The sequence below is a fragment of the Phodopus roborovskii genome, unplaced genomic scaffold, assembly GCF_943737965.1.
Source record: "Phodopus roborovskii unplaced genomic scaffold, PHOROB, whole genome shotgun sequence".
In the NCBI taxonomy this organism is placed as follows: domain Eukaryota; kingdom Metazoa; phylum Chordata; class Mammalia; order Rodentia; family Cricetidae; genus Phodopus; species Phodopus roborovskii.
In genome coordinates this window covers 4206387-4222886 of record NW_026126484.1, presented here as the reverse complement: position 1 = coordinate 4222886, position 16500 = coordinate 4206387, and the positions used below count along the sequence as shown (strand labels likewise).

Sequence of the window (16500 nt, the reverse complement as noted above, 5' to 3'; positions counted from 1 at the left end):
AGGCTATGCACAACGGACATTATTCCACATGCTTTTAGTTTCTTTAGCACTGGTTTCATCCTCTGTGTTCTGATTATTTGCCCAGCTATGTTTCTCTTTGTCCCAGGCACACCGGTGCAGATTAACAATATAAAGTATAATACAACAGAGAAATGAAGGGCACTTTCAACTGCTGATACTAAAGAAAATTTAAGTGGGAGAAGACTTTTGGTCATAGGTCCAAGGATAAAACACAGCCAGGTGGGAGAGAGTAGGAGCAATATGTTACAGGCAGAAACACCTACCTATTAACACTCACATGAACATAAGCTAAATAGGTTCTACTGTTGTTTTCTTATATGCACTGTTGCAAAGTAAGTACTAAAGCAGCACATAAGACATTAGAATCTTGATATTCTAAACGTAAAAGCTTTACATTTTTCTATACTGGTAATAATTTATTTCCCTCAGTTTTATGTATATTTTGCAATAAGACCTTGTATTTCCCATTGACAGCCTTAATTAATTTTTTTTTTTGTTGTTGTTTTTAGCCCATTGCATTTTCTAAGCTAATCTGGAAATAATATAGGAAAGGGTCAAAATTGAAGCTTTACATATTTACCACACACACAAGTGAGGATTTACTCTTCAGCACTGGCTGGCCTGGAGCTTAAGCAGACCAGGCAGCCTGGACTCAAAAGATCAGATCTACCTGCCTCTGCCCAAAGTGCTGATTCAAGAAATACCACCCACCATAACTGGCTCAGTGAGTGCCTTCTTAATAGTAGATACCTAGGAAATTTTGTCTATGTTGTGAATGTATTTTGATGTGTATTCTGTTTTCAAACCAAAATCAATCAGCTTTCCAAGAGATTAAATTCAAAGCATTCCTATTAAAACTAGAGATCAAAAATGCCTTCAAATATGCCATCATCAGCATTGTTAACACTGCTTGAGAATTGCTAAAAATGCAGCAGACACAGGAGTGGGTGTGTGGGTGTATGTGTTTGTGTTCATTTTCTAATAGGCATTCATTCTCACATTCAAAGATTATTACTCAAGTTTAATAAAGAGACTATGACATTTTAACAGTTTATAATGGTTTGCTTTCCACTTGTTATTATTAACGTTTTTAAAAAGTATTCTCAAAAGTGAGGTCCAGAGTCTGGAAAAACAACCTGGTGGTTAAGATTAAAGACATGCGCCACTATGCCCAGAACTGGGAAATTTATTTCCAACCATTGTAGTCTTAAAATTTGCACCCATACAGCAATCTAAACCTGAAGCTTTAAAAGTGTGGACCTTTAGTGGACATGGTGGCACAAGCCTTTAATTTTAATCCCAGCACTTGGGAGGCAAAGGCAAGGAGATCTCTGAGTTCAAGAACAGCCTGGCTACAAAAGCAGAATTCTAGAACAGCCACAGCTACATAGTAAGAGACCCAGTCTCAAAATACCCAGACAACAGAAAGTGTAAACCTTAGTCTAAGAAACAAATTGTGTTTCTACTCACTGCATTTTGCTGCTACCAGTATTTTCCATTCCTTTTCATCACTTCTATCTCTAGTGCAAACCTACTATCTGCCTAAAATACACATATAAAATGAAAATATCTGTATATTATGTTTTTATTTATTTTAAACTTAATACTATTACAGATTGAAACTACCTGCTGGCCAAGTATCCTACCATTGAGCTACATTGCTGGGTTAACTTTCTTGAACAAAGCAATAATAAATAAATCAGTCATTACAGTTTAAAGCAATTTAAGACTTTGATAGTCTTCATTTCACTGCACTTCTTTTCACACTAACTTAAAAGATTTAATTAATGTATGTGCTAATAATCCCAAAATGAAATCTTGGGTTATACATAAAGTTCTACATTTTTCTGTATTGTAGGTCATTAAGTATTTGTTAGTCCCTGGTTTTATTTTGCTGCTCCAGTTTGTCACCTGAATGCTTACTTCAGTAGTTTTTACTTATACAATACAGTTGCTGAGCTGCTTAACAACCGGGTTATATCCTGAGAACTGTATTGCTAGGTCATTCTGTCATCACAGAACATTAGAGGGTGTCTTCAACAAATCCAGTTGGTAAAGGTCAATCACTTGATGTAGCTTCTTGGTACAATCAAAAGAGGCAGTATATAAGGCTGCAGCCATTAACATAGCACACTGTTTTACAATAAACTTTTTTTTTTAAGTTCAAGCACACATGAGAATAACAATAAAGAATAAAATAAATAAATAAGCCAACAGCATGGCAGTTTATATCAATAATGAGTATTGTGCACTACTTCTCTAGCACCATGTCTGCCTGCATGCTGCCATAACTCACCATGACGACAATGTACTGAGCCACTGAACTGTAAGCTGGCCAATTAAATGATTTCCTTTATAAAACTTGCCATGGTCGTGGTACCTCTTCAGAGCAACAGAAACCCTAACTCAGACAATTGTGTGAACTATGCTTGTTCCTTTTTTTTTTTCTTTTTTCCTTTTCCTTTTCTTTTTCTTTTTAGTTTTTCAAGGTAGGATTTCTTCTCTGGTGTGTACTATGCTTACAAATAGTCAACACAGTAGAGTGAGTATCTCAAACTAAGCCATCTGTGAACTACCATGCTAACGTAACTATGACAGTATTAGTTGATAGCAATTTTCAGCTATGGATCATTATTGTCCACACAATCTGTGGCTACAGCACATGACTGCACTAAAGGCTGTGACTTTTTCCTAAGCAAAGATTTAACCCATGTCATTTTTATGTTTGATATACTTCTTCTGATTTGTATCTCCTACCTTCTCAGTCCTATGAAGGACTAAGTTCTGTGATTTAGTCTATCTCTTCATCACAAAAACACCAGAATAAACAAAGGAACAAACAAAAACACCTTAAGATCCTTAATTTTACTGGAACCAGTATCAGAGGGCCTGCACTCTAGTTTGTCCTTTATGTAGTAGTCACTAGACTTCAAGAGAACCAGGTTGTTCCCCTGAAGAGACAAGCTTGAAATGTGTTCAATACTCTGTAATGTTATCCATTACCAAAACTATCACCAGCAGCTTACCTTATTAGCTCTAGCTGTGCGAGTTCCTGATTTGCTTGAAATATAGGCTTTTTAGTGAAGAGTTCACCAAGGATACATCTAATAAAGAAAAATAGACTGTCATTATCTATATTTCCTCATTTTAATTCACTATCAAAACTTTTTAGTACCATAAGCCAATGTGCCTATCTTACCCACAGCTCCATACATCAATGGCTGGTGTATATCGTTCTTCTCCCAAGAGCAGTTCAGGTGGACGGTACCACAAAGTAATGACCTTGTTAGTATATGGGCGACTAAAAAACAAAAAAAAAAACAAAACACATACACACACAGAGAAAGAGAAAGGACTCTTTAAAGTTAGCATAAGATTCTCTTAGGAAATATTACTTTAGATCATCAAAACAATCCTACAATCATAATTAAAATGTGGGTATTTAATACACAACCATAAAACACAGGGACAGTAAGCAGAAATTCCCTAATTATGAGAAAATAAAAATAAGTAGTTCGCTATTAACTGTAATTTGGACAAAGAGAAGTCATTCGTCAACTCAAATGCTGATTAATGATTTTCCTTTCCATAAGAACTTTTTAAATAATTCATAAAGGAATGGGTTCACAAACCTGGCAAAGGACTAATATAACAAAAGGACTAACATAACAATCTCTTCAAATTGAGATTAACTAACAAAATGACTGCTTTTGTTTTGGGTCTGAGGATTGAATCCAATACTGCTCATGTGATAGGCAAGTGCTCTACCCAAGTCCCTAACAAAAGTTTGCTCTTTCTCTGCTGATGAGCTAGGGTCTTGCTGTACTGGACCAGGCTGGCCTTGAACTCAGAGATCCTTGTGTCACCTCTGTGTGCTAGGATTTAATGTAGGCACCACCACAGTTAGCCCCCAGCAAAAGTTTTAACTAGGCATATCTCTGAAATTATTTAACACATTTGGATGCACTCTGGTTTGTGAAGATAAAGTAGACATTGACTACAAAAGCAGTTGTGGCCCATTCTACACAGAACCACAAGCTACAATTATGGTGCTTTATCAGAAAACTACAAATAAAAAATCTACATCTAGCCAAATTATATTAAGTCTAACCATCATCACAGTACAAATCCAACAGCAAAGTATTTCTAAATATCAGACAACAATGATCCTAAAAGTCGGGACCTATGGCTAAAGTATAGACTTCAGAGTTAAAAACCTTATTCTTTTAGACATTTTCCAAATAACAAAGCTACAAGGACAGATAGTAAATTCCCCAGGAAGGCTGTATTCTAAGCCCATTCATTCACCTGATAGGGGTTGAATCAGATTCATTTGGGGAAAATAAAAAAGTGCACGAAATTTAATCCAGCAACAACAACTTTCAGTAACCATAGGTCTGAAATTTCAGAAAGCCTAAGATCCATCTGAACTGTTCTGCCACACTTGACCAAGTTTCTCTAAATAATCTGAGGACTAATACTGTAAGTTATCAATTTAGGTATTGCAATATTCCCAAAGCCAAAAAAATTTCTGTTGACATGTCAAACTGAAAATTAACTAGAAACAGTCTAAATAGTTTTTTGATTTAGTTTAGTTTTACTTTCATGCAAAGTCTCACTGTCTAGCCCTGCTGGCTGGGATTTGCTTTGTAGCCAGGATGGCTTCAAGTTTCCAGGAACTTTCCTACCTCTAACCCCCAAGAGCTGGGAGACAGGCATATACCACCACATCTGGCTAAAATGCCTAGGAAACAAATAAAAATTAAGTATACTTTCCTTGGTAACTTTTCTTCGCTTAGTTTCTGGCATCAAGTATCTTCATATAATAAAAAATATTTTAAACCCTAGCTGCTCTACTTGATCATTCTTATTTAAGCATAATTGCTTTTAAATCTGAAATTCCTTCCCAATCTTCTTACTTACCATTAATTATTTGATGCACACAGCAAAACACCTGCCAGCATAAGGTCTAATCTCTCTCAATAACTCATTTGACACGATTTCACTGTCTTAACTCCCTATATTTTCTACACTCAAAAGTCTCATTCTTGAACATGAGCCCAAGCACAAAGCCCAGGAAAACATGGGCTTCAATACAGCACTTCAACATTAATGAACTGGTTGGGAGGAACTTGGAAACAATGAAAACTAGCTTTTTAAAATTGTTTCAAAGGTCCATATGCACTTGAAGCCTAAGCTGTAAGACTGAAACTACATTAAACTACTTTCAATCTCTAATTTTTTGAACTTAAAAAATGAAAATTTAGAGAAACTACAATATTTGGGTGATAAAATTTTATTTAAAAGAAATGTTCAAAACAAGATTAGTTTACATGTCATATATAAAATTCTATGCAATTTATTACAGTCACTTTTAACTTTAAGTTTGGCTTACTGCCTTTATCAGTCAACTTTCCAAATGATTTAAAAACACAAAACTGCACTAAATATAGTTCTAAGTTTATCACAAAGTATTTAATATAGTTAATTGTTTTCTAAGGATTTCTAAGGATGTTAGTTTTTGTCAAATATTCTCTGCTTGTTTGCTAACACATTTCAATGCCTTTCTTCTGAACAACCTAGGAATTTCAGAGCTTGGGGGAGGGGTGTTCAGGGGGATAGATTTGGTTATAGTGTTCGATATCTTAAAAGTTTGACAAGATCATTCTATGAAATTCCAGAAGATTCATGTAAAGGAATATACCTAAGTAAGATTTAAATGCTTAATTTCTCCAACAACACATAATAAAAATCGTCAGTGATTTCTTCATTATATAACTTGCAGTATTTTTTAGAAAAAAAAAAAGGAAAGAAATGTGGATCATTCTGCTAATACCTACCTAGCTGCGACAGGAAGACAACACGAGGGCCTTTCTTTGCTTTTGCAGGTGGGAAATGGGCATTGTCTCCCCATATAACCCTCAGGTAGGCCTCAAATATAAAAAGCTTCCTGTCTTAGCCTCCTAGATGCTAAGATGACAGGCAGTATGCCATCACAGCTAGCCAGGAACTATCAACAAACTCACCTTAAATACAACCTTAAAAAACAGAACAAACAAAAACTGATTTCAACAGTTACAATCCAAGTCTGAGCCACTACCACTATTTCATTGGTTTCCTCACCTCTAAATATTCTTGCCTACCATCTTTTTAAGGACATTATGTTTTAAAAACAAAAATCAGGTCATATTCCACTGCAAATAAGTAAATAAAATTTGCCTCAGTCTTATAATATGCCTGTACACTGAGGATCTCATTCCTGTGACCCTACCATAGAACTTCAGACTTCTTAAATACCCCTGCCCTTCATTTTTTTTTTTTTTTTTTTTTTTTTTTTTTTTTTTTTTTTTTTTTTTTTTTTTTTTTTTTTTTTTTTTTTTTTTTTTTTTTGTTTTTTTTTTTTTTTTTTTTTTTAATTTTTTTTTTTTTTATTTTTTTTTTTTTTTTTTTTTTTCTTTTTTTTTTTTTTTTTTTTTTTTATATATTTTTTGTTTATTTTTTTTTTTTTTTTTTTTTTTTTTTTTCTTTCTTTTTTTTTTTTTTTTTTTTTTTTTTTTTTTTTTCTTTTTTCCTTTTTTTTTTTTTTTATTTTTTTTTTTTTTTTTTTTTATTTTATTTTTTATTATAATCCCTCTCCTTCTCTCCCCCCTTTCTTTTCTTCCTCCCTCTTCTTTTTTTTTTTTTTTTTTTTTTTTTTGTTTTTTCACCCCCCCCCCCCCCCCCCCCCCCCATTCTTTTTTTTTTTTTTTCTCTCCTGTTTTTTTTTTCTTTCCTTTTCCCCCCCCCCCCCCCCCCCCCCCCCCCGGGGGGGGCGGCCCCCCCCCCCCCCCGGGGCCCCCTTCTTTCTCCCGCCGCCCCCCCCCCCCCCCCACCCCCCCTCCCCCCCCCCAGGCCAGCGGGGGGCCCCCCCCCCCCGGCCCCCCCCCCAACCAGAAACCCCCCCCCTTTTCTAGACATACTTCTTATACCAGCCACTTCTTTTCACAGCCTTGGAAGCATGAGTAAAAGATGGCAGATCTTCCAACCAGGTTTTCTGGATGACTAGATGAAACAGTCACCATTTGAACTGATGCTATGATTAAATATTAATGGTGCACTAAGGTAAGCAACAATCAGTTAACATTATTTAGTGCAAAATTATAACACTTTAAGCCATTACTAAATTTTTACAACAGTTTTGCCTCTCCTAACTGTAAATGTATCCAACAAGCAGAAACCTTATAGATACGTTGATTTTTTTCACAACAGGTAGAGTTGTAACTATTCTCCAGTAGAGACCCTTATGACATAATTTACCTTTCTAATATATAGTCCACTGCATACTTCTAGCCACAATAATTTTATCAAAATTTAGTATATCAGCTTTCTAATCAATTTTTCTTGCTTCCAGGTTTTCAAGACTAATTCGCTTTCCAAAACACAGTCAAAACCACAGTCTTAAAACATAACATTAAAATGTATTGCTTCTAGTGATTATCCATCCAAACAAGGTTCTTGCTTCAACCACATTCAATCTTTAGTTCTGAAATGGCTCAGAGCAAATGTACATTTTCCGGAGTAGGGAGACAGAAACCAAGTTTGGGGGTGAGAGGGGAATGATAGCAAAATGAATGGTGCTTTAATGTTTTCAACAAACTCCTTTAACAAAGTAAGTTGGTGGAACGTTAGTGAAGTCACAGCAGTCTGTAGGCTAAGAGACAGGAGGATTTTCAGTTTAAGGCTACCTAGGCTATACAGTAACATCCTAACTACATTTTTTTAAAAAGTAGATTGGTGTTCTGGTTCTACTCCCGACCCCTGCTCCTCCAAAAAGGGTATCATACTCCATTTTTCATTTTATTAAGTGAGAAAAAAAAGCAAACACTGAGAAAGTATGAAAACTGAAGGACTTTAATCATAAAAACAAATTTCAACATAAGGAGAGCTAAGAGGGTACTGAGACCAATTTCACAAACCATATCACTCAACAGTTTATATAGTAGTATCGAGAAAATGTTCCATGTTATGGGTAGGCTGCTGTACTTACAAAGGTAAATTTCAAAGCAAATGAGATTGAAATTGTGCTTAGCAGTAAAATATTTAAATTCCAAGAAACTCAGAACTGTTGCAATCTGAAGAGATAATTCAATGTGGAAAAAAATGAAAATCCAGAATCCTCAAAAATTAGCCTTTCCAACTTGGTCTTCCAGGCTGGTTACCTACTGCCAACATCCTAAAGATAACAGACCTTGCTTACACAATAGAAAGAATTAAAAAGTCACTCAACAACACATATATTTTTCTTCAGGGATTAAAAAAATAATCATTAAGTTTGAAAAGAATTAATCCTATCTTTTTCCAAAAGCTGGATTAAGACTTTATTGAAGATGCAACACTTTAAAAAATATAGGTATTTGGTTGTATGCATTTATTCACTTAGAAAAGGGACAGACTGAGAATATGAAATTTTAATTTATTTCCATACTTAAAGTTCTAAGCAATAAATTCCATAATTAAATCAAAAACAAACATACAACTCTGTTATTAAATTGGAACAGTGAGTTCAACAAGTTGCAATTTACAGGTGGCCAAACTGCATTAATACTCTCAACTGTGCTTTCTATGAAATATCTTCCTCTACAGGTCACTTTAGATTTGTTTTACAGTGCTAGGAATTAACCCCACTACCTTGAACATACTGGACAAGGACTTTGCTACCAAACTAACCTCTGGCCTACATTACCAGTTTTTGAAAAGGCAGCTGACACTTATTTTATCAATAAGGAAAGCAATATCTGGAAAGTCAGGTAACAAAAGAAAAAAAATACCTTAAAAAAACAAAAACAAAACTTTACCTTAATGAAATTACCAAAATAGTTGCTTTTTTTGTTTGTTTTCATTTTTTAGCATTCTAGTTTGATGTTCAAGGGAGTTCTAAAGCTACCTAAAAATAACAGAATTGAACATGACACTCAGGAAAAGGAAAATTCTGTAGTTTTTTAATCTACTTCTAGAACAAAAACATATATATGACTAGAGAGGTGAGAGGCCAAAGCCTATTAAATTCAGCAAATATGAGACTAGAGAAGGCTCAGTGATTAAGAACCCTGGCTACACTTTAGAGGTCCAATTCTCAGCACCCATATAACTCAAAACCATCTATAACTCTAACTCCTGGGTATCCAAAACTCTTCTAGCTACCTTGGGTACTGTACCCACATGGTGCACATACATACATGCAGACAAAATACTCATTCAAATAAATTCAGCAAACTCTTTGATATAAAACAGCTACAAAATTGTTGTTAGCCTAATGGTACCCTCTAAAGACCCTGGTGAGGCCCCAGTGTTCTCTACATGGAAGATACTGTCACAAAATCAAGGTATGATCAAAACTGTAAAGGACAGTGTTTCTGTCCAAAACTCCAGACTTACTTCCTAGTTCTACTGTGAACAAAAGCCTTGTATTCTGACTTGTGCAAAATAAAGGAGCTTACACCAGCCTTCTCAGAGGACTTTCTCTACAAATAATTATCGTGAGGCTACCTACTTAAAAAGAAATCAACATATAAAGATCTACCCTTTTTTCCCTTTCTTGAAACAATTCAAACTGAATTAAGTACTGTGTTAAGCATTAGTAAGTGCATAGGCCAAACAAATAACCATGGTTGTAATTCTTTGGTGCCCAGCAGTATGCATTTATAAATTATAATAATGTACCAAAGCACTACACACTAATAGTAATAATAATGTGCCACTAACACATGAAAAAAAAAAAGATGCAAACAGTGACACCTGAGGCATTCATACCAGAACTGAATGCTTAAAAGTTTTCAGATGAAGATGAAACAATAGGAAATATAACTGCATATAAAAGAAAAACAATTTATGTAGACTCATGAAAGTATTTCAGAACAAAGGTATTTAGGGAATTGTTAAGTTCAACTAACTGTGCTACTATGGGGTGTGGCTGAAAATGGCAGTATCTAGGAATGGGAGTAGAGAACAACATGAAACAAAGAGTCTAAAGGCAGGGAATATTCTTTAGAAGAATATGGATGGTTGGTAACACTAACACTAACACACAAACACACGTGCACGCGTGTGTGTGCGCAAACAAATGGGCAATTAAAGAAAAGTATCTTTTTTTTCCTGGAATGACAGACAGAGCTTACTTTAAGATATGGGTATCACCTAGATGGAGATGTGCAGCAAATATAAATGGTTGATAACACCCCCCCCCAAAAAAAATCAACACTTGAAATTTGTAGTGAGAATGTGGGTGAGATTTCCAAGGAGGTAGTGAGACTGGGACAGTATGACGCTGCCAGAAAATTTAATTGCCTTTCCCATTTACATTATCAAAACAGAGAGTACATGAAGAAAAAAAGAACTGCAAGATTTATTTTGATTTTACAATTAAGTCATCAACCCGAAGATTTCCATTTGTGAAGACTGTTGAGGTATATTACTTACTGTTATGTATTCTCTCTCGTCTTATTGTCACAATTAGAGTTTTGTCTCCAACCTCCCAAAAAGTCCTCAGTATTACCCAGAAACTGCAGTACAATAGAACAGAGTCCCCTTCTCCCAAAACACATTTGATGTTTTAAAGCACATGAAATGAAGCATTGTTTCTATCTATAAAATGACAGCCATTCTAGATTTAGGGACAATGAGCCATTCTAAAAGTCCCTCAACAGTGGCAATATTAAGAATAGCCACTAGATGGCAACATTACTTATAAGACATTCTGCCTGAGGATGTGTTAGCTCCCTCCCCTCCGTGTTAGCTCCCTCTCCTCCCCCCAACCCCAATGGGATCAGAGAGAAATGCAGCAGACTTTGGTTACTATTTAAGGAATTTTTATTTTGATAATGGCAACTTTTAGAAACATAACAGGTATGTATGCTTGTTATTTGTTTTAATACTTTGTAGGATCTTTGCAGCATTTTGGGGGTTTGGTAGTTTTGTGGGCTGAACCCACAGCCTCAAACACAGGGCTTGAGCCCAGGGTTTGGAGATGTAAAGATTTGTCTTTTTTTTTTTTATTTTATATGTATGAATGTTTTGCCTGTATAAAATCAGCAGGTACTCTGTGTGTGTGCCCAGTGCCCATGGAGACCAGAACCAGAAGGTGGCATTAGATACCCAGGAACCAGAGTTCCAGATGGCACTGAGTTATCATGTGGCTGCCAGAAACCAAAACAGGGTCCTCCCAATTACTTAACCATCTCATCCAGGCCCAAATTTGGAAATGTGAAATCCGTCATCCATATTTAAGAGTCATGAAACTCATTAACTGGCTTAATCAAGATTTCAGAGCAACACGAGGCAGTGGCAAAAGTACCACCAGGAGGTATTTCAAGGGCTAACTAAGCTACAAAGTATGTATGTCTGAGGCCAGCCTGCAATACAGAGTGGGAGTACCTAAGAAACAAAATTTTACAACTGGATATGGATAATGCAAAGACTACAACCAAAGTTTCTCAATTTAGGGCTATACAATTTATTTTCTTCAAACAAGTAATACATGTGCTGTTATAATTTTTCCTCTAGAAAAGCAGGTAATTTCAAATTTTGTCCTAAAAAGACATAGATATAGATAAATATATAAATGTAGCTATACAGTATTTTTTTTTCTGGAACATGTATTCCAAATGCATAGGGAATTTTTCAACAAAAAGAACTTTTTAGCTATAAAAAGTAATTAAGTGTATCCCAATATGGATGAAACATAACAAGAAAGGGAGTATTACATTTGAGTATGACAGACCAATTGCATCAAGTACAATGTAACTACAATGAATATCAAAGGATTAAGAAAATAGAATTCTCAACCAAATTACCCCCAAAGAATAGATTATCAGAAAATAAAAAATTGCTATTCAAGTGAAGTAACATTAAGACCATATTCTTTGCATATTCTACCAAAAGGAACATTGCTATCACGTAAAAATATTTAAAAATTTAGAACCAGGCATAGAGATACACATCTTTAATCTCAACACTTAGGAAGTAGAAGTAGTTGGGTCACTGAGTTCAAGACCAGGCTAGGTTACATAAATATAAAAATAATAGTTGAAAATCTAAACTATATATACTCCTTGACCCTGTCAACACACACCTTACAGGCATTCAGGCCTTCATACTAGCAGAGACACACTGGAGTGTGTCCAACAACAGAAAAACTGAGGAAGTATGGCATATATGCACATACAATACCATGAAGGTGAGTAGGGAGAGAGAAAGAGGGGGAGAAGGGAGAGAGAGATTGAGAAATAGAGAGAGGGGGAGGGGTGGGAAGATATGGGATTTGGGGGAATAGAAAGAATATGACCAAAATGTAGTATATGAAAAAAAAGAAAAAAAATGTAACAGAAAATAAGTTATAGTACTGGTCAGTGGTGGTGCACATCTTTAATCCCAGCACTGGGGAGGCAGAGACAGGCAGATTTATTAGAGTACTAGGCCAGTCTGGTCTACAGAGTGAGCTCCAGAACAGCCTCTCCAAAGCTACAGAGAAACCCTGTCTCAAAAAAACAAAACAAAACAAAAAAAGTTATAAATAGTAAATGCTGTGTTGTTCAACGCTGTGACAACATGATGAACCTGAAAGACATTAAATTAAATAAGCCAGGCACAGAAGGCAAAGATCACATGATATTACTTGCATAAAGAATCTAGAAAAGCTCAACTCAAAAACATACAAACAAGAGTGGTAGTTGCAAAGAGTTGTGTGCTGAAGATTGAGAATTGGTCAAAAAATGTAAAATTTTGCAATTATACGGGAGGAGCAAGATCAAGAGATTTATCAAACAACTTCATGAACATAGTAACAATTCAGTATCTTCTCAAAAATTACTAAGAGATTTTAAGTGTTTCCACAAAAAAAAAAAAAAATGCTGACATAAGGCATTAGATAATTTGCCTAGTTTATCCGCTCTACAATGTTATATAGTTCAAAACAATTGTATATAATTTTATATACACCAATTAAAAATTTTTTAAAAAGTTAACATGACTTAATTCAAATAATTTATAATTACAGATACAAAAATAAAAGCAGCAAAGGTGTTAAGACCAATAAGAGCAATCAATCCCACAGCTTATTTACATTAAGTCATTATTTCAACAAATATTTTATTTTGAAAGTCTTTATTAATTCTAGTAAGAGTCCTATTTCTTTACCACCAGACACAAAGGGAGCCAGTGAGATACACAGCCCAACTTTAGCCAGAGAAGCTCCATCTTTCTCTATCTTATACACTGCACTTCCTCATAATTGCTTGTTTAAATAGTTCCAGGGAGTTGAAAGGAAAAAAAAAAAAAGACTACTGCAGATATAAGTAAAACAAAAAAAGGTGAAGTCTAAAATAATAAAATAGTTTTAGGATTTAAATGTATTATTTATAAAGCATATACCCACCTTAATTACTAAATACACAATAAAGAACCTTAATATTTAGATTCTTCACTAAAAATTTAAATATTAGTTTTTAAAAAGTTTAAGTTCATGGCAGTCATATTTAAAGTCATACATTTTAATAGAAATTTTTAAATCCACAATTTAAAAATCAAATTTATTTAAAAATTGAATATCTAAAATTATTAAAATTAAATCAGTCAATCTAGTTTTTTTGGTTTATGATTATTCAGGAAACATAAATGCCTGTGTTTAAAAACTAGGGTTGGAGAAATAGGTTAACGAGTACTTGCTGTTTTTTCAGACTACCTAGGTTCAATTCCCAGCACCCACACAGTAGTTCACAATCCTCTGTAACACCAGTTTCAGAGCATCCAGAGTACTTCTGACCTCCACGGACACAAGACATGCATGTGGTAGACATACATACTTGTAGCCAAAGACTCATAAATATAAAACAAAATTTTTAAAATTAAAATTCTAAATATAGCTTCTGAAACTGAACTTCGGACTTACAATAATTCATCTAAAATTATTCTTACCTTTCTTCTGAGCTATATAAACGAGCAAGTCCAAAATCTGCAAGTTTTATCTGTCCTCTAGTAGAAATAAGACAAAATAAAAAGCATTAGTTTACCGTGCATCTGCTAATATATATTTATAGTCTATTCCTAGTGCTCAATTAAGACACAGTAAAAACAAAAATACATTCAAATTCTTTCACTGAACTGATGTACTACAGTCAAGGTTAACTAGTGGAAAATATACAAAGCAAATTTACAAGGTAACAATTAGCAAAGTGTCTTTTTGTCGTTATGCACCCATTCAATCATCCATATATACAGGTTCTTAACTTTTAGATTCAATCAGCTGTAGATCAAAGCTGAAGATGTATACTCTTGTGTGTTAATATTTCCCCACAACAGGGTGCCAACTATTAATAAAACATCTGCATTTTTAATCGAAGCAAATACAACCTTATTTTAGGAAGGGCCTAAGATCCTAACAGGATGAAGTGACATGAGTAATCTTAGAAACTAAGCCCCAAAGGGGCCCGACACACAATTATTACTTTAGCAGCACTAGTGTGATGGTATCTCAGGCACTGCTTCAGTCTCCACTTAGCAAAGTACCTCAGTGATACCTAGGCAAAGGAGTACTTAATCAAGTAGATAGTTGTCAAGAACTAAGTCTGAAATTTATGCGTAAGCTGACTGTTGTTCATTACCCAAGAAATCTGAAGCAATAAACTGAATTTTACAGGTAATTATATATTACATTAATACTTTAAACATATAAAGTTCATATCCATACCTATTATTTAGAAGGATATTTGAGCATTTGATATCTCTATGCAAAAAGTTCTTCTTATGACAATAATCCAGGCCTTCCATGAGCTGTCTCATAAAAGATTTTATATGGTTTTCATTAAAATGAACCAAGCCTGATTCCAGTAGTCCCATCAGATCATGGTCCATATATTCAAACACCAGGTAAAATGCACCTAAGAATGAAAACAACACATTAAAGGCTTTTTATCTAGAAGCTCAATTTTTTTAAATAAAATACTGGTATGGGGGATTATCCTGGAAAATAATAACTATTTAGTCACATATTTCTAAGTCTTATTCTCAATAGTTAATATCAAAAAGTGTCTCAAGAAAACAGCAAAAACAGTTTTCTTCTGAAGAAACCGCTTCCCCTTATGATACAGATCAACTCTGCTGATTTCCACATTTTACAGGTTTTGATCTGATTAAATTCTTACTAATATCAGACAAATTGTTTTTCAGTATAAAGTGAATAAAACTGTATGGTTTAAAAAAAATTAAAAAGCTGTTGAGAGAACTGCTTTTAAGATAAGGATGTGCCCAAACAGACCAAAGTCATCTTTAAATAGCTTCTATTAAACTTTCAACAGACACAGGAGTTATTTACAAGACTGTGAAAGCATACAAATTACAACTTTACCTCATATCACCAGTGTTTAAAAATCTTAATAAAACTTATACAAACTGAATCCAAAACTACATAAAGAAATAGTACAATCAAGTAAAGCTTTACAGAGTGAGTTCCAGGAAAGCCACAGCTATACAGAGAAACTCTGTGTTGAAAAGGAAAAACAAACAGAAAACCTAATAAAAGCTATGCCATCCACTGTGAAAAGAGGAAAACCAACATCATGCCAAAGAAGATGCCCAAACACAGTTCACAATTAGCTCCTAACTTTAAATAGAGGAAGCAACATTCAAACACAATACAATCGAAGAATAATGTATAAACATTTATTACTGTACCTCTCTGAAGACAATAATTGGGTGGTGGGGCATATTTAATAGGAAAATGCTAGGTGTTTTGAGAAAAAAAATCGTTATGGTTACTAATTCTGTGTAGATATTAATATACAAAAATGTAAAGTCATATATAGAAGGAAAATATAATTAGTTATTGGTAGGTGAGATGACCATCTTCCTAAAATTTTAAAAGAATATACAGGAAATCAATGGATTAGAGAAAAGCCTATGTGCACAAAAAGCAAGATCAGATACATAACCACAATCCATTAAAAGGAGGTGTTAAGGGTTGGGGAGATGGCTCATTGGCTAAGAGTGTTTGCTGCACAAACCTGAAAACCAGAGTTCAAATCTTCAGCACCCATGCAGCAAAAGCTGGGCATGGCTGTGAGGGTTTACAATCTATTGGGGACAAAGACAGACTGACTCTGAACACTCAATGGCTAGTCGGCCTACCTGAAATGGCAAGCTTCAGATTCAAATAAGAGAACCTATAAGGAAATAATTACATAAATACAGCAGGACCCCTTCTTCATCCTCCTCCAGCTTCCACATGAGCACACCTAGGCACAAGCATCGCTGCATACACAGACATGCACACACACACACATTCAAACACATGAATACACTACACATTCTCACGATATAAAAATTTTAATGATACAATAACAGAAAAATACAAATGACTAGAACAAAATTGTAACAAGAATTAAACATCAAGACATAAAAATCTATAAAGTAATTTCAATAAAAGGACTGATTTAGGTCTTATTCTTTTGC

General features: G+C 34.6%; 1 protein-coding gene across 4 annotated transcripts in view; it reads right to left on the bottom strand.

The window, feature by feature from the left end:
* The window catches only part of Cdk13 (cyclin dependent kinase 13), an 85903-nt gene that overhangs the window by 14483 nt on the left and 54920 nt on the right, over positions 1 to 16500 (bottom strand). For all 4 annotated transcript variants that reach the window (XM_051194675.1, XM_051194677.1, XM_051194676.1 and 1 more), the window contains exons 6-9: positions 14741 to 14930; positions 13969 to 14025; positions 3221 to 3322; positions 3048 to 3125 (exon numbers count right to left, since the gene is read on the bottom strand). In XM_051194675.1, the coding sequence (XP_051050632.1) occupies positions 3048 to 3125; positions 3221 to 3322; positions 13969 to 14025; positions 14741 to 14930 (427 nt within the window). The remainder of the gene's footprint in view (positions 1 to 3047; positions 3126 to 3220; positions 3323 to 13968; positions 14026 to 14740; positions 14931 to 16500) is intronic.